Source organism: Mirounga angustirostris, unplaced genomic scaffold (assembly GCF_029215605.1).
Source record: "Mirounga angustirostris isolate CCGP_5_RB_7025 unplaced genomic scaffold, mMirAng1.0.hap1 SCAF_6, whole genome shotgun sequence".
Taxonomy (NCBI): domain Eukaryota; kingdom Metazoa; phylum Chordata; class Mammalia; order Carnivora; family Phocidae; genus Mirounga; species Mirounga angustirostris.
The window spans coordinates 64,274,504-64,293,711 of NW_026991714.1; the positions used below are offsets into that span (position 1 = coordinate 64,274,504).

Here is a 19,208-nt window from a genome sequence, read left to right on the forward strand (position 1 = left end):
TGGGGCGCTCCAGGCCCGTTAAATTAGAAAGCCTTGGCGTAGGAGCCAGACATCTGTGTTTTCTTAGATTCCAAGGTGATTCTGATGTGCAGCCAAGTTTGGGAACCACGAAGTTAGGAGAAGGTGAGTTAAAAGAGCTTCTACATGCTTTACAGTTAGCTCCGGATTTTCATCTTTGATTCAGCGTTGATTTTCTCGATGTTGAGCAATTTATTTTTTATTTATAGAGGGGCCATTTATTTAAGCCCTGTGAACCTCGTTTTCCTCATCTGCCCCATGGAAGCGATTCTCGCATTACAGGATTGTTGTAGGAATTAATTGCTATCGGAGAAGAGCATTTCCTGGCACCTCCTGGGTCCTAGGTAAACATGAGTTAGGAGGGTGGCTCAGGAATGGGATGAAATTAGGATTGCGTCCTGTAGGGAGAGTAAGGCATGTGGGTGTTTGGGTCTGGTCAAGCTCCAGACTTACCGTATATATACAGGAGAGGGTGAGTGAAGGGTGACTGAAGGCAGTTTAGCTCCTTTCACCCTGCAGCTGCGACCCCAGAAATCTGACGAATGGGCGAGGAATCTGCTTCCTACCTGCTTGGATTATTCATTGATTACGGAACTTTCTCGCCAGCCATCCGTAGTAACATACGTTCTTGCCAGTAGCAAATGGCTGAGGCGCACTCGCCTTGCGCCCTTCCGAGGAAGCACCACGTGTGGAATCCAGAACTCTGTGGCCACTCCAACTTCAGTGGCTATGGCAGACAGACTCAATTTTCCATTGTCTGAATGTGACTCCCATTTTGAGTCATGAAGCTATAATTATAGGTATTTTATAACGTTCTTTTTCGGCACGGTCTAAACTGTGCCTTTTGTTCTCTGTCTTCTGTTTTACTCCATGTACATTATGCATTTTATTCCATTACATCAAATGGACTATTAGAGTCTGAAAGTCCAAACCGGTCCCTGTCTTTGCCCTTTAATCTACGGCACAGGTGGAATATCTGAGCTGCTCTTGTCTAATTAGGTTGCAAAGCAGATGATATTTTGCTTTAAAAATAACTATTTCCCTAGCATGCTGCCGTGACCTGATCTTGCATGATACGAAATGGGATAAAAGAGAAGTCACGTATTTTATCTTCCCTCATGAGGGTTTTTCCTGGGGAGAGCAGAAGGTGAAGAAAATGTAGAGTTCTTGATGTGAACAGTTCTTGGCCATGGACGTACCGGAGTCACTGGACCCCCGTGAATGGAAATGCTGGGCTTTCCGTAAACACTCATCACCTTTTTTCCTAGATGTGGACGTTGAGGGTGGGGCCCAGTAGAGGCCAAGTGAGGGTTAGGACGGTGGTTCCCGAATGTTTCCGTCCTACAGGGTGAGCAGAGCCTCACCCTCCCGCATCCACACTCGTGTGGGCTCTGCCTGCAGATGTGGGGATGCCCAGAGACTGGCCACATGCTCATCACAAGCCCACCAGGACCCAGACCCCGCCCCACCCCCTGCATCTACTTTCCCACCCAACCCCTTTTCCCGCCTTGCCCCAAAGGTCACGGTTTCCACAACAGCTTCCAGAAGTTTCTGCATCTACCTTTGCTGCTTGCCGTCCACACGGAGCAGGGGAGGCAGGAGGAATAGTAGCCATCCCAGAAGCAGGAGGAGCTGAGCCACCCTGGAAGGTGGGAATGCAGAGGCCTGAGGAACCAGAGTCTGCTGCTGCCCGGGGAGTGATCTAGAAGCTGGGGTCATGTGCTGGGGGTGCACTCCCCTCAGTGGGGCGGGGGCAAAAAAGGAGCCTGGTGCCCCTGCCGTCTCGGGGACTGGCTGAAACCACATAGCACAGGGTGAGGGGCACAGGTCTTGAAGGGGTGAAGCCCAGCTGCCCCCTGACAGGATGGTCACGACAGGTTTCCTGGATGAGAACAAAACAGGGGCGCCTGGTTGGCTCGGTCGGGGAAGTGTCTGCCTTCAGCTCAGGTCATGGTCCTAGGGTCCTGGGATCGAGCCCCACATCCGCGTCCAACTCCTTGCTCGGGGAGTCTGCTTGTCCTTCTCCCTCTGCCCCTCCCTGTGCACGCTCTTTCTCAAGTAAATAAAATTAATTTGAGCTCTTTCTCAAACAAAATCTTAAAAAAAAAATAGCTTTAATGAGCTTTAATGAGATACACTTGAGATACAGTAATCCACATATTGGGTAAGTTTTGCCATATGTATATACACCCATGAAAGCATCCATACAATCAATGAACATAGCCCTCACCCTCAAAACTTCTTTGGTGAAGTGTCTTTTGCTCTTTTGGAAATGTTTTTTGTCTTATAATTAAGTTTTAAGAGTTTTTTATGTACTCTGGATAAAAGTCCTTTATCAGATCTATGTTTGGCAGATATTTTCTCCCAGTCTGTGGCTTGCTTTTTTATTCTCTTAACCATGTATTTTGAAGAACAGAAATAGTCAGTTTTCACAAAGTCCAGTTTATCTGTGTGTTCTCTTATAAATCACGTTTTTGGTTTCATAGCTAAGAAATCTTTGCCTAACCCAAGATCAGAAAGGTTTCATGCTATGCTTTTTTCTAGAAGTTTTATAATTTTAGGTTTTATATTTAGGTCTTTGATTCATTTTTTTAGTAAATTGTGCAATATATGGATTAAAGGGTTTTTTGCATATATGTGTATATATTATGGTAATATCTTCAGTCTGATAAAAGTGCTTCTGAAAAACCTGCTAACATACTGGTAAAAGACATGCAGTTTATATATATATATATATATATATATATATATATATATATATATACACACACACACACACACCTATAATTAGAGCGAGAGAGAGAGATAGCGCATGTGAGCGGGCAAATGGGGCACAGAGATCTCAAGCATACTTCGCACTGAATGCAGAGCCCACGGTGGGGCTTGCTCTCACAACCCTGAGCTATATATAATGGTTCCAGTACCGTTTGTTATGAAAACTATTCTCTACTAAATTACCTTTCTTAAAAATTATTTGTACATATTTGTGTGGCTCTGTTTTTGGACTCTGTATACTCTTCCATTGTTCTCTTTATCTTTACACCAGTACCACACTGTCTTGGTTTATGGTGGCTTTATAAGAAGACTTGAAATCATATACTGTACTATTAGCCTTCCAGTTCTGTATTTATTTTTAAAAGGTTGTTTTGACTATTCTAGGTCCTTTGCATTTCCATATAAATTTTAGAGTTGGCTTCTAAATTGACTTTGTACCATCACTTTCTACCCAAAAAGACTGCTGGGATTTTGATTGAATCTATAGATCTGTTTGGCGAGAATTAACATCTTAATGATACTGAGTCTTCTGACTCATGAACACAGTTTCTCTCTCTGGTTTTTAGGTCTTCATGAATGTCTCTCAACAATATTCTGTAGTTCTCTGTGTATAGATCTGTCTATATGCTGAATTTATGCTGAAGTATTTCATATTTTTATCCTGTTATAAATGGTATTTTAATTTTTTTAAAAGATTTTATTTATTTGAGAGAGACAGAGAGCACAAGCAGGGGGAGGGACAGAGGGAGAGAGACAAGCAGACTCCCCTCTGAGCAGGGAGCCCGATGCGGGGCTCCATCCCAGGACCCTGAGATCATGACCTGAGCCGAATGCAGATGCTTAACTGAGCCACCCAGGTGCCCCTGTAAATGGTATTTTAAAATTTCAGTCTCTAGTTGTTTGTAAATACTGTATAGAAATATAGGGGCGCCTGGCTGCCTCAGTCAGTAGAGCATGCAACTCTTGATCTTGCGGTTGTGAGTTCAAGCCCCACATTGGGCAGGGAGCCTACTTAAAAAAAAAAAAATACAGTTGATTTTTATCTGTTCATCTTGTTATCTGGCAACCTTGCTAAGCTCTCTTTATTCATTCTTGTTGCTTTTTTTGGTGCATTCTGTTAGATTGTTTATGCAAATGATCATGTGAGTCTATAAATAAAGACTGACTTCTTGCTTTCCAATCTGGATACCTTTTCTGTTTTCCTGATTTATTTTATGGCTACAACTTCCAGCACAACATTGAATAGAAATGGTGAGAGTGGACATTCTTGTCTCATTCCTGATTTTAGAAGGCATTTGATCATTTACCATTAAGTATGATGTTAGCAGTAGATTTTTCAGAAACTATCAAACTGAGGATACTGCATTCTGAGCAGTATTTTGCTGAGAATTTTAATCAGGAATGGTTGTTGAATTTTGTTATATGTTTTTCTGCATCTACTGAGTGAATCCTATAGTTTTTGGTTTTGTTTTTAGTTTGTTAATATGGTAAATTATATTGGTGGTTTTTTTTAACCAATCTTGCATTTCTGGGATAAATCCCACTTACTCGTGGTGTAAAGTCCTTTTTATATGCTCCTAGATACAATTTCCTAATGTGGTTCTCTAATTTGTTTAGAAATTCTGCATCCATGTTCATGAGGGATATTGGTCTTTGGTTTTTTTGTCTGTGTAATATCTTGATCTGTTTTTGGTATCAGGGTAATCCTGGCCTCATAGAATGAGTTGGAAATATGCTCTCCTATTTAATTTTCAGGAAGAATTTGTGTAGAATTGGTATAGCCTTTTCCATTCTTATACTTTATCATTTCTTAAGTGTTTGGTTGAATTCACCAGTGCAGTCATGTGACCCTGGAATTTTCTCTGTGAAAAGCTTGTTAACTGTTGTTAACTACAGATCCTATTTCTTTAATGGACAAAAATCTATTCATCTTACCTGTTACTCCTTGAAGGAGCTTTGGGACTTGGCATCTTTCAAGACATTCGTCCATTCTTCCAAGTTGTCTAATTGACTGGTGTGATGTTTCCTTATTATCTTTTATATCCATAGAAACGGTAGCAAGGCCATCTCTCACATTCCTGACATTAGTAATTTGTGTCTTCTCGCCTTCTTTCCTGATCAGCCATTCTAGAGATTTATTGAAGAACCAGCTCTTGGCTTCATGGATTTTCTCTATTGTTTTTACTTTTCTATTCCATTGATTTCTGCTTGTATGTTCATTCTTTCCTTTCTGCTATTTAATCTTTAATTTGCTCATTTTTTTTCTTATGTTTTAAGGTGGAAGTTGAGATCATTGTTGTGAGACCTGTTTTCTTTTTTTTAAAGATTTTATTTATTTATTTGATTGAGAGAGGGAACACAAGCAAGGGGAGTGGGAGAGGGAGAAGCAGGCTTCCCGCAGAGCAGGGAGCCAGATGTGGGGCTCGATCCCAGGACCCTGGGATCATGACCTGAGCTGAAGGCAGACGCTTAATGGCTGAGCCACTCAGGTGCCCCGAGACCTCTTTTCTAATCAAGGCATTTAATGCTATAAATTTCCTTCTCCATACTTCTTCAGTGATCTCACAAATCTTCATTCACTTAAAAATGCTTTCTAATTTCCATTTTGATTTCCTATTTGACCATAGGTTATTTAGAGCTGTATTGTTAAGTTTCAAAATACTTGGGAATTTTCCAGATATCTTTCCATAAGGACTTCTAATTTAATTCCACTGTGTCAGAGAACGTACTTTGATGTGAATCCTTTAAAATTTATTTAGACTTGGTTTATGGACCAGAATATGGTCTGCCTTGGGAAAGTTTTGTGTGTATTGCAAAAGAATGTGTATTTTGCTGTTGTTGGGTTGAGTGTTCTATAAATGTCAAGTAGAACAAGTTGGTTGACTGTGTTTTCAAAATCTTCTACATCTTTACTGGTTTTCTGTCTACGTGTTATATCAATTCTTGAGAAAGGGTTATTTGAAACCTACAACTATAATTATGGACTCGCTTATTCTTGGAGTTCTATCAGGTTTTGCTTCAAGTATGCATAAATATTTTTGATTGTTAGGACCTCTGATGAATCATCCCTTTTATGAAATGTTCCTATTTGCTTCTATTCACATTTTTTGTCTTCAGTTTCTTTTGTTTAATATTGATATAACCAGTTCAGCTCTCTTACGGCCACTGTTTGCATGGTACAGCCTTTCCCACTCTTACACTTTTAATGGATTTTTTCTTTATATTTGAAGTACATTTCTCATAGGCAGCCAATAGTAAGGGTTCGCTCTTTTACCCAGTCTAACCATTTCTACCTTTCAAATAAGAGTATTCAGACTATTTACATTTCATGTAATTATTGACATGGTTTGGTCCAAATTCTTATTTTTCCATAGGTTTTCTATTCAACTTATCTGTTCTTTCTTTTCCTTTGCTTTTTTTATCTGCCTTTTTTGGATTTACTGAATATTTTTAAGAATTTCACTTTATATCCTTTGTTGGCTTAATAGCTATAACTCTTCACTATTTACTGATTGCTTTAGGGTTTATAATACACACCTTTAAGTTATTACGGTCTGGGGGTTCTGGGGTGACTCATTTGGTTCAGCATCTGCCTTTGGCTCAGGTCATGACCTCAGGGTCCTGGGATCGAGCCCCACATCAAGCTCCCAGCTCAGCGGGGAGTCTGCCTCTTCCCCTCCCTCTGCCTCTCCCCTTGCTTGTGCTCTCTCTGTCTCTCTCTCTCTCTCAAATGAATAAATAAAATCTTAAAAAAAAAAAAAAGTTATCACAGTCTGCTGTCAAGTGATATTATAGCACTTCATGAATGGAATAAGAACCCTACAGTGGAGCACCTCCATTTCCTCACTTCTAACCTTTGTGCTATTGTCATGGAACTTTCAGATTTTGCATATGTTATAACCCATATATGACAATGTCCTTAGTTTCGCTTTAGCAGCCAATTATCTTTCAAAGAGATTTAAATAATAAGGGGGAAAGTGTACATTTATTGGCATAGTTATCATTTCCAGAATTCTTCATTCCTTTGTGTATATCCTCTGTGGGTTTGCTTTGGTGAATTCTTTCAGCTTTTTTAAGTCTGAAAGAGTCTTTATTTCCCTTTTGCCTTTGAATGATACTTTTGTTGGATATATTATTCTAGGTTGACAGTTTTCAGTACTTTAGAAATGTTGCTTCACAGCCTTCTCACTTGTATTAATTCCAACAAGAAACCTGCCGAATCCTTATCTTTAGTCCTTTATATGGAACCTGTTTTCCTTCTCTGGCTGTTTTTGAGATTTTTCTCATTATTACCAGTGTTAAGCAGTTTGATTATGATGTGCCTTAGCATAGTTTTCTTCATGTTTCTTGGGCTTGGGGCTCATGGAGCTTTTTGGATCTGTGGGTTTATAGTTTTTATCAAATTTGGGAAGGTCTTGGTTGTTATGTCTTAAAATATTTTGTCTCTACTGCCCTCTGTGTCTTCTCCTTCAAGGACTCCAATTACACACATATTAAGTCACTTGACATTGTCCTATAGCTTTTTTTTTTTTTTTTATGTTTTTGTTTTTATTGTTAAATTTTCTCTCTGTTTCATTTTGGACAGTTTCAATGACTTTATCTTCAAATTTATAAGGCTTTCCCTCTGTAATGTGTAATCTGCCATTGATCCAGTATATTTTTCAACTCATAGTTTTCAGCTCTGTACAGATGCAGTTTTTTAATTATCCCATGTTCTACTTAACTCTTTAAACATTTGAAATACTGCCATAACTGGGTTTTTCGTTTTTGTTTTTGTTTTTTGAGAGAGGGGGAAATGCGTGTGCAGGGGGGTGCTGGGGCAGAAGGAGAGGAAGAGAGAGAGAATCCCAAGCAGGCTCCACACCCACTGTGGAGCCTGATGCAGGGCTTAACCCTGAGATCATAACTTGAGCCAAACTCAAGAGTCAGACACTTAACTAACTGAGCCATCCAGGCACCCCTGAAATACTGCCATAACTATTTTAATGTCCTTCACTGTCAATATCTAATACCAGTCAGTTTTGCTTGGTTTCAATTATTTTTTCATTATGAGTCTCCTTTTCTTCTTTGAATGCCTTCTTATTTTTGATGGATGCTGGACATCTTTGTATTTTGTAAATATTAAGCATTGTTTTGGGATACAGTTATTTGTAAACAGTTGGATCCTTTCTGGTCTTGCTTTTAAGATTTGGTAGGTGGGACCTGGTCTATGTTCATCTAGGGCAAAGTGTTCCCTACTACAGAAGTGAGACCCTTCTGTGTCCCCACCCAATGCCCTGTGAATCTGAATCTTGAGGTTTCTAGTCTCGCTGTTGGAAACAGGCATTATTCCTGGCCTTGTGTGAGTGCTGTGTGCTGTCACTTCTAAACTCCAGGTGGCTAACTCCCCAGCTGTGTGGTTCCCTTGCATGCCTGTGCTGACCAGTACTCAGTTGAATATTTGAGGGGATCTCTGCAAATCCCAAGTTCTCTTCTCTGAAGTACTCTGTCCTGCCAGCCGTTGCCACCTTGGTCTCCCCAGACTCTCCACTCTCTCCCCTCAATTCTGACAGTCTGCTGCATTCCCCCTGAGCTCCCCATCCCTGAGGCGCAGCCTGGAAACCCTCTCAAGGCAGTAAGCTGGGACACAAGCAGTGATGACCTTCTTTGTTTCCTACTTCCCAGGGATCACTGTTGTTTTTACTGCCTAATGTCTAGTGTCTTAGAAACAGTCGCTTTATACATTTTGTTTTTAGATAAGAGCATCGACCTCGTCCCTGTGACTCCATCTAGGCCAGAAGCAGAAGTACTCATGAGCAGGTTGCTTAACTTTTCTGAACTTCTGTTTTCTCATCCATATTTTAAAAAAGAACAAGAGTATTCAGCTTATTTTTACTGCGGGAACTGAATGAGAATGGTGTTTGTGCAGCACCCGGCACTTGGTAGATACTCAGCAAATACTTGGGTTTTTCCCTATATCTGCACCTGGTTGTTACTTCTTCCTGATTTTACCTTGGGGTATCAACCTGATTGCTGGCTGAGCTTTCAGTCAGGGGCTCTGTGATGGTCACCCAAAGCGCATAATCACTCCTGGGCTATTCAGACGCAACTCGATCAGTTTCACAATTCTATCCAAAGGTCACGTAGGTGCGAAATTATCCTCCTATTGGACATTTACCTTCTCTGAAATCTCCTCCAATTCAACCTATGGGAATTACTCATTTGTTTATAGGATGAATGTCAGTAGGTTTTAGGTCGGTGATGTGTGGTGGACAGAATTCAAGATGACCATGCTATTCACATCCTAGCATGATTTTGTTGGGGTTTCCTACTAAGTCATGAATGTCAACCTTTTCCTTCCCCTTTTGGTTTTCCCTCAGACTTCCCAAGGAGCTGTCTGAAGGACAGACGAGCATTTGCCAGAACTTAACCACCTGTCTCTTCTCTTGTCTTCTCTGTGTCAGTGTCTGGAGGCCGTAGCCGCCTGCACCTCATTGACCTCGGCAGCTGTGTGAAAGCTCTTAGCAAAAATCGGGAAGGAGGCTCAGGGCTATGCCTCTCACTGTCCGCTCTGGGCAATGTCATCCTGGCTCTTGTCAACGGCAGCAAACACATCCCCTACAAGTAAGTGACCCTTTCACTGGATGAATGGGCCTGGGGTTACACAGTGCCAGGGCTGGGTGTGGGACTCTCAGTCCAGTGACATCTTGGGAAGATGCACATGACCGAGGGATAGTCTGGACCGCACTGTTAGTTCTTTGCCCAAACCAGCCTTTGCTAACAATTGTGTAGTCCATGATCTTTCAAATTCGGAAGCTGGGAAAATGCTTCCATTTGCTCCAATCCTGACTTTGGGCTGCTCAAGTCCGAGAGAATAGGAAGTTCCCTCGGTTAGGGTCTCCAGTCACAGTTGCTACTGGTAGATCATTGCCACCATCACACAGATGTTTTACAGTAATGACAGCAAAGGGTGGAAGATTGAGCTACCTTCTGTTAGGAGCTGGCTGTCCTATTTAACCAATAAAAATACAGGATACCCAGGAAAATTTGGATTTCAGAGAAGCAACAAATAATTTTTTAGTGGAAGTATGCCCCCACTATTGCACGGACATTGGGGAATCCCATATTTTATCTGGCAACCCTACTTAGGAGAGCTCCTAAAGCTTGGCATTGCCACCCACCATCCCGTGCAAATGTTTACTCTACTCCTAAGATCCTTTCCCTCCTTCCGTTATGCTCCAAGAGGATGAAATTAGAGCAGCTCCTATGTCTGGAATGGCCAAAGCCTGGCCCTGTCATCCACGCCCATGAATGACCCAGCCAGGGGCCATCCCTCACTACCATCACCCGACTCCGCTCTGCCCCTGAACAACGTGATGATGGTGCTGGGTGCCCCCTGCTTGTTCAGGCCCCTGCCAAGGCCCAGCTGCTCCCCTCACAAGCTATCCGAACCTTCACGTGCTATAAACCGTCACTTCTAGCTATATGTCTTCTCCGTGTCACAAGGATATGAGACTCAGAATGGTAGGTGTGTGAAAGTTTTTTGTAAAGTTTAGAACACTGTAGCCAATAATGAATAATGATCCTCTAGTTGAGCCTACCCACATCTACTTCATAGGAAGAACATCTGCGGAGTTGCCATGAGGATGAAGCAAAGGTACATGGTCTTTTTTTTTTTTTAATCAGTAAAATCATGCAAAATCTAAGTCACTATTGTGTGGGAGGAAAAAGGTTAAGTCGGCCCATTTGTTCTATAATGAGTGAGATTCGGGACTAGTCCTTGCATTCTTCTTCCCCTCTGCCTGAAGGTGATGCCCACGCTGTGATTTACTTCAGGAGGACCATTCATAGACTGATTTTAGGAGTTTAAATAGTAGGTATAATCCTATCCATCTCAACTCCTGAAATTTGGAAACCTCATTGGGTAATCCCAGAAATGGTTTTCCCAGCCCTTGTGAGGACCCTTTCCTTTGAGAAATAATTTCAAGTTGAAGGTTTATAAAGTTTTCTTCAGTCTCATTTCTGCAGTTGAATAAACTCAACCTGTAATTACAAGAGAGAAAGGGAGGGAGGAAGGAAGGGAGGGAAAAGGGGAAAAAAAGAAAGGTCTGGATTGGTACTGTCAGGGATGAAGACTTGGAAAGAAAGCGTACTGGCCTCAGTTGGTTTCCCTGGCCATAAAAAGGGAAACCTGTCTATTAATGTGAGAATAGATCATGATGTAAACAAAATTCAAAATACCATGTTCTAGGTCACTGATTATATATCTTCGGTGTCTCTCACATTTCTGTGGAGTGATATGCTTTTAGGATTTCAGTAAATACTTGTTGAACTGGTGATGGGGGATGGATGAGAGTAAGCACATGAAATGGCTTGTACTTCAGAGAAAGTAACTTCCTTTTGGTTCTAGTTGAATTTCATTGTAAACATATAGGGAAACATTGAGAACTGTTTTTAGTATATGTGCTGCCGAAGCGAGCACGAGAACTGTTTTTAGTAGTAGTTGGAGGGCATTTGTAAAATGAAACCTATGCAGCATCAGTTAGTCACGAGGACCGGACACCTGCTCCCTGGGGAGGGCTGACAGAGCGTGAACCCTCCACCCACCCTTCCCTGCTTCACCTCCAGTTTTCGTCCTTCGCATGATAGCCTTTGGGATTACATTGTTTGTATGTCTGAAGTAAGCACAGACTTCATGTAAACTCAGTGTCTGCTCCAGACCTAGAGTTGTCCCACCGTCAGGACCCTCCTGGAGATCTTGTGAGGCCACCCATTGCTCGGGGCCGGGAAACATGGCAGCCTGGCCGTCCTCCCCCAAACGCTCGTTTACCAGTGACTTGTCTAGCATCCCTCAGTCCCTCATGCCCATCTTTGTGTTTGAGCCTTAAAAGATGTTTGCTGTACTAACACCTCAGCTTTGGTGTATATTCAGTATTTGGCCTCTGCAAATCACCTTTGCAAAGTGATTCATCGACTAAGACCTCTCTTTTTTCTAGGTCCGGGAAAAGAAGGCAAAGATTTACTCAGATCCCCGAGCCAGGATCTGAGGATCAAACTGCATCAGTTTCTAGGGCTCTGAGACCTTGGCAGCACTGAACCCACTTTGCCAATCCACTCCCCCAGCCTCATCAGCTGCATTTGCTGCACATAGCAGGGGGCCCTCAGCACAGCGGGAGGCCTCAGATATCCTTTATCAATTCAGTCAAGGCTCTAAAGCCACATTATGCAGCATTTTGTTAGCATACTAAACACCTTTCACGTGTCAGACCTCATCTTTTCTGGGAGGGAGGGGAGGTTTCCTGCCCTGGCAGCCTTCTCTCATTCTTGCTCACTTACAGCAAACACCAGAGAAACGAAACTCCACATGCCTAACCCCCACCCCTCCAAAGCCACAGAACCCCACTACCTCTTCATTTGTCACCCTAGACAACTCTGCGCTTGGAACCGGCATTACTTGTGTTTGCTTCTGGGAAATTAACTGGAATGTGCACGGAGGGGATACCGCCTGTCCTCATTTCTCTTCATCATCCTTTCAGACTATTTGTCATGTGAACAAGCTCGAATGTGAGTTTGGAGTCATTACCCATCCCAGACACTCCTGTGGGCACCTTAGGGTTGCCCTCAGTGGTTTTGATTTTGCAGATGATTTTGCCTTTGTAGATGTCAGGCTGGCGTGGATCGGGCTCCCAGCCTCAGCCGCTACCCGGTTCAGGCTTGCTGGCTGCTCCGAGTGCTATAAACCAATCCTGTATTCAGAAGAGCATGCAGGGGAGGCCGGGAGACCACCAACCACTCCATCCCCCTCTTCAGTTCTGCACTAGCAGGCTGCACCCATTTGCTATTATCCCCCCGCCCCTTCCTGGGTACCAATGTAATAGGAGTCTTCCCATTTGGTAGATGAGAAAAAAATAGGCTGAGGCATTAACAAATTCCCATGCTAGAATCCAGTATTACACACACCACTGAATCTGGCTCCCAGAAGGGCTACCCCAAGGATCTGTCCATGTGAACTTAGCTTTGGTCTAAGTGCTATCATGTCCCAGCTGATCTGCAGGACTACAGTCTTTCCAGAGACTTGGACATTCTAACCACCACCCAGTCTCTCGATATAGAATTTTTGGTCCCTTTTAGATGTTGTCCTATGAGGGGTACAGACCCTTAGGAGACATGCCCTCTGTACTGAAGCTTCTGTTTTCATTTACAACTGTTACTCCATTTGGAGAAAGAATTACTTTAATAGGCCAAACGATCTGTTTTCTGATTTGCCAACAAGATGCTTGTCCTGTTTCCAAACACCAGATGTTTTATAATGTCTTGGTTTCCATTTAACAAGAGGTCATGGAAGATCATTCTGAGACACTTTTGTGTTGTGTCTGAGACTCTCTTCCCAAGTCAACTTGAGATATAGCTCTGTATTACAGTCCCATGAAGGAAGGGATGCTTGATGCTTCTCTTCAACGGGTTTGGTCTGTGGTTCCAACCAAGACCCCCTCCTTGTTTATTTGCATCAGTCACTGGCCTGTCTGGCGTCACTGAACCTTCCCCTTCTCTGTGGAGAATCTGATGGTGGCAGCAGGGGGCCTGAGGCAAGCTGTTGGCTTGCAGGCTGGAGCTCACGATAACACCACCATGGAGGCCACGGCGAGAGGCCTCTACTCCATGGAAGCAATGAGGAGCCCACCATCAGAGTCTGGGATGGGAGCACGTCTCCTCCTCAGGCCCTCGTGAGGTTGGGAACCAAGGCCATATTAGGAACGGGCCAACATCAGAGCGGTCCGTTCAAGCCAGCGAGCAGCCCTGGAAGCTCAAAATCAAGTCCGTGACTTGTGGAGAAATGACATTTCATTAACAGAGGCAGCTTTTCCAGAATGTCCACACTTCTTCTCATCTGTGATGGGGTGTGGTGTGGACTATGTGGGTGGCACCAAGGGCCACAGGCCTAAATTCAGAAGGCCTTTCCCGGACTTGCTTCCTGGTCTTGAGAAATATTTTCTCCTAGTAGCCACTTAGATGGTCTCTGCTCTCCCAAAACCAGAGACCCACTTGGTGTCCATGAAACTTGGGAAGGGCGCTGTGGATCGATATTACCTGCACTATTATTTCCCCGGTTCACACGGGAGATGAGAGGTTTGTTCAAACGTATATTATTTATACTTAGTATAAAATTAAATGGATATTTTCCAGGAAAAATGTAAAAGAATAACCATTCTCCAGATTTGCTGACTATAGCACAGTAAGAAACTGTAAGAATCTTCCTGTGAGCGCATGCGCGTGCGCATGTGAGTGTGTGTGAGAGAGAGACAGACACGCGCATTTAGCAACCCTTAAATGTACATTAATGCTGTATTATCTCCTCCTGATTTAGAGGGAGAACATCAATTTAGAACTATCTGCACAAACCCCGGGTACTGGTTTACAGCATTCCCTGTTTAGAAATAAAGTAACTGAAGCCTCAGGTTGCCAGGCAACCACAGCAATGATAATTCCTGCATTGCTGCTTCAAAAGTATTCCTTTTTATACATTTTAGTGACTGTTAGGATGCAGAGAAAGTGGGTCTGGAAAAACCACCAGGACACAGACACCCTCCCCCCCCCCTTTTTTAATGAGATTTGAACATTCTTTCTATTGTCCTTCCCTCCTAGCTCCATTTACTTCCCTGGCCAGTGGTATCTTCATATTCAATTATGAGCATTTCCAGAGACTGATCTTATTTTCTTAAGACTTTAGGCAGCATGACCAGTAAATGAAGTCTGCCAGGTTTTTCCAGAAGCACGGAAGTCACTTGGGGAGAAATCGGCTGGGGCCACAAGCCCTAGGTGCAAACACCAGTTGTTTCTCCACTGGTTTGGCACCTAAGCTCTGTACATCCCCCTTCTTGTTCTCGAGAGGGCCACTTCTTGCCCCCTCATCCATAGCTTATCCCCACTGGATTATGGGCCATGTGCTTGCAGCACTGGGTAGAAATGAGGAGATGACCTCATTTCCCTCCTGGCTCTTTAGGAAGTTTCCTTCCTTTACATGCAGTCCCGGGGATTACTAACAAAACCCTCTCCCCTCCAGATTCTGAACCAATTGGCAAATAGTTACAAGAGTATGATTGGGAATTAAAACTGTCTATCTGCTTAATCCTGGCAGAGTGCAAGGAGGTCCCCTGTCCCTCCACAAACCAGACGCTAGGACCCACCATGGGCAGAAGCAGGCCAGCAGGGCAGTCATGTGGCTCAAGTGCCAGAGAGAACATGTGACTTGCAGGGAGGGAGACGGATGGACAGAAAGACAGACAGACAGTGTTGGGCTGGACTTGCCCAGCCTCACCGGTCAGACCTTTCTTGTGCTGTAGGAAGAAGTGAATAAAAGGGCAGAAAGAAAGGTGGGAACTTTTTCCTCAATCTTTCCAAGAGGATAGAGGTTCCTAACTCGTGGACTTGCTGGGTCACAGGGAGAAGCAGCACATCATTTCCGATACTTATTTTCTGGTTCTCCAGCAGCATCCTGGGTAGTTAGCATGGTGCATGAGTGAGCCCAGAATTTGGCTGATTTCATAATGGGAGCATAATGATGACAGCTCATAGTCCTTGTTCTTCGACTGTGCCTCAGAAACTGTTCCAGATGCTTGATGGGCATCATTCTGCCGACAGCCTGACGACATAGGCACTATTGTGAGCACGCGCGTGTTACAGATGGGAGCCCGGAGACAGGAGGGATATGTCGGTTGGCCGCGTTTGCACAGCTGGTGGGTGACAGCCGGCTTCCTCACACAGTGTCCGGAACACAGGGGCGCTCAGTCAGCATTGGTTGCAAGAGCAGATGAGCTAAGACAGTGGGTCCGCTGCATCTGCAGAGCTCAAGCATGTGTCGTAAGTTGGAAGTGAAGGCGTGGTTCCAAGGAGGGGGCCCGGCTGTGGCCAGCTGTGCGTGCAGGGACAGCGTCCGGGCCTCCGCTTTATGGGATGGCCACGGCAGGGCAGGCGGACTCCCGGAGCCTCATGGCAGTGGGCGAAGTGGAATGGGGAGAGTGGTGGAGGGAAGGGGACCCACACCACTGAACCCAAATCAGAAATACCCAATAAGAGTGTGGGAATGAGTGAGACTCCCCTCACTCAGAATCTGGGCGCAGGACCTGAGGTAGAATGTCGGAGAACAGGGCTTGGGTCGACCTCCTTAAATGGCACTCAGGGGGACTCCTATTCCGGCCAGCACCTACCGGATGGTCTCTGCAGAGTGTCTCAAGGCTTTTGTCTTTCTTAATTTCTGTGCTCCTGCCTGACAGTGTGTGGAGCCTTTCCATCGGCCCAGTGATGGGAGAAGTGGCAGATTCTGTGATGCTCTCTCAGGCCGCGGGTCCCCGGGACCCCCATTAACCCCCTGCCCCACTGGGTGGGCTCCAGCAGGAGAAGGGTGACTGGGTTCCCCTGCCGGGCACGGCTGGCCAACGACACGGTTTCCCACACTCTCTGGAAGTTTCTAGGAGGTGCATGGAGGCATTTCTGGGTGAAAAGATCTGTCAGAATAGGAGAGGTTATCACCCAGCCTGTGTCTCAAAGTTCTGAGGGGACGAGAAAGGCAGGGAAGGGGTAGGCTGGCGGGGAGGGCGGCAGCCGGCTGCAGGGCACAGGATGACGAGCTGCCTCCAACCCCTGGCCAGTAAGAGCAGCTGTGGGCCTTTCCATAGCTGGCCGGCCAGGGAGTCAATCTGTCAGCTAGAACTTGGGAAGTGGCTCCAGGCTTGGCTCCCAAAGAACTGTGTAGTCACATGCCTGTGGTTTCTAAGAGCTGGTCTGCAGCAGGGGCTGGGGGCCCGGCGCTGAGCTGTGAGCCCTGTGTGGGTCCCCTCGCCCATCTCCCCACCCCCCTGCTCCCCTGCCTCTGGCAATCACCCATCTGTTCTCTGTATCTGAGTTCGGGTTTTTAAATTGCACATATAATTAAGATCATACAGTATTTGTCTCTCTCTGTCTGACCTCTTTTTTGTAGCATAATTCCTTCAAGGAGTACCCATGTTGTCACAAAGTGACAGGATATAACTTTTTAATGGCCGAATAATATTCCATTACATGTATACGCACAAGAGCACGTGTGTGTGTGTGCGGGCGTGTGTCTCTGAGCGAGAGAAAGAGGGAGAGGGAGTGTGTATAACATTTTCTTCATTCTTCCATCGATGGACACTTGGCACCATCCTATCTTCCTTGATTTTGAAAGGCCAAATGAATTGTAATTACCTTTTGTTAAAATGGAAAGCTCATAACTGGATGTTATATGCAAACAATGAATCATGGAACACTACATCAAAAACTAATGATGTAATGTATGGTGATTAACATAACATGATAAAAAAAAATGGAAAGCTCATAAATTGATTCATTGAGAGTCTGTGCACCTAATATGTGGGTAGGATTACTGCCTGATACAGACATTTAATTTAAGAGCATCCAACCCTATGTACTCCACACAAAGAAGTAATGGCTTAAGGACGTGAACGTCTCTACCTACAACTTCCCTCAATGAGTCCGTCGAGGCTGAAGGTGAGTGGGAGTTGGGGGTCAGATGCTACTGTGCCCTCAGTTGTATCTGGGTATCCCACTGACCAGGGTGGGATTCAAATCTTTAAAGATGCAAACTTTTCATGTAATATGACCCTTAAATATAAGGTGAGTCCTTTTGGTGCTCAGCCAGAGACCATGATGTGTTCCAACACTGAAACAAAACTTGACCGTGTTGGGTCTCACAAGAGAAGGGTTTTCTTCCAAAGAGATTTTCCAAGACAAAGCCGGATGATAGAAATTTCACCCTATACTTCCAATCCCAAGTGATACATAGAGTTTAACTCCATTCATCATGGAGCTCAGCGCTGCTCTGATCAGCAAGGTGAATTCTGACCCAAAGGACCTGGCTAGTGGTTTTCAGGGACTGATTTTGTTCTAAGTCAGATTGAGGCTAGCAAGCATATAGGAAATAATTTGGAATACTCAGAATATTTGTAAGTTCTTCTACACACGTAGTCCTTCATTCACTCATTCAAAAATATTTATCAGACCCCTACAATATGCAGGGCACTGGGGATGCAGCAGAATAACACAGGTGCTCTCCCCCCTTGGACAATGTACGGTCTAGTGCACTTACCAGGTCTGACACCTGATAACACGCGAGCACCGAGTGCTCACCCACCACCGTGGGAAGGAGGGCCCGAGTAAGGCTAAGGGAATCAGAAGGACTGGAGTGAAGGCTGTCTGGGCAGATGTGGTGACTCAAGCCCTCTGCTCGTCTACACCACTCTCTCGTACCCACACATGGCGGCTTTGTCAAGTGTCCCACAGCCCATCCTTGAAACACCTGGGCCGTTCGCAGCTGCCCCGTCATCAGCCGCAGTGATGTAGATCCTGCCTGACGCAAATCGTGATAAACTGCTGAGCCAAATGCAGGACTCCGGAACCAATGCTAATTGGTTCCTTTAATGATAACTAATCACCATATCTCCAGTCATGCTGGTACTGGAAGAAAATAGCCAAACTGGGTCATTTGGGGCCAGTGCACAGAGTGCTTGAGATGCCCCTGGGCACCCAGAGGGCCCCGTGAGCGCTCAAGGGTGGCCAGATTTAGGCACAATTAGACATTAGAAGGGATGGAGCATACAAATGAGTTGCGGCTTAATTCATTAAGAAACTGTCTTGAACGTTAATAGAGCTTCAATCAGAGTATCCAGCCATAAATTCTCACCTGTTTCACAACTGGTTCAGGCTCAGTTGAGCATTAATAGATTTTTTTTTTGTCCATGCAAATGAGGTGATAATTTAGTTCATGTGTAATTGAACAATTTTCACATAGTTACAGTCACGGAGCAGTTAAGTTGTATCAAATTGTCTAATGTACCAGTAATTCTTTAACAGAGAGCTGAGTTTCATTTTGATCTACCAAAGAGAGGGGAGAGAACTGGAGGTTGTAGTAAATTTGTTAATAATTTGAAGGATAATCGATTTTAAGAGACTTGACAATATTCAGTCCTTTGGGAGCAGCACCCACTGTGGCTCTTCATTTTTGTTTGCACCAACTTTCTCTTACCCTACTCCTAGCAGCAAGATCAGGACAAATTGTGGTGGTGGGGTGGTGGTGGTTCTAGGTTTAGGGTGACAGGAGGGGTTGGGCCCCCCATTTGTGAGCATACATTTCCTAGTTCTGTGCCGATGTGCCAGTTTTTCCAAGCATTACAGTGTGTGCGCCCTCGAAGCCGGTGTCAGCCCCTTCCCACCGCGCGTCTGGCTTCCTGCTCCCGGGCCCCTGGCCGTCTGCACACGGACTCCTGCACCGAGGACCAGCTGCAGGTGTTTCTGAGAGTGTGGAAAGCATTTGTATGTCGTTTTTGGAACAAAGTTCACTACCCTTTGCTCAGGGAAAAGGCCACACGCTGCTTCCTTCTGAGGATGCTCTTTGGCGAAGGCAA

General features: G+C 44.5%; 1 protein-coding gene across 1 annotated transcript in view; it reads left to right on the plus strand.

The window, feature by feature from the left end:
* KIF26B (kinesin family member 26B) overlaps nt 1-19,208 on the plus strand; it is a 440,039-nt gene that overhangs the window by 368,184 nt on the left and 52,647 nt on the right. The window contains exon 10 of the mRNA XM_045877594.3: nt 9,237-9,396. Coding sequence (XP_045733550.1) covers nt 9,237-9,396 — 160 coding nt within the window. The remainder of the gene's footprint in view (nt 1-9,236; nt 9,397-19,208) is intronic.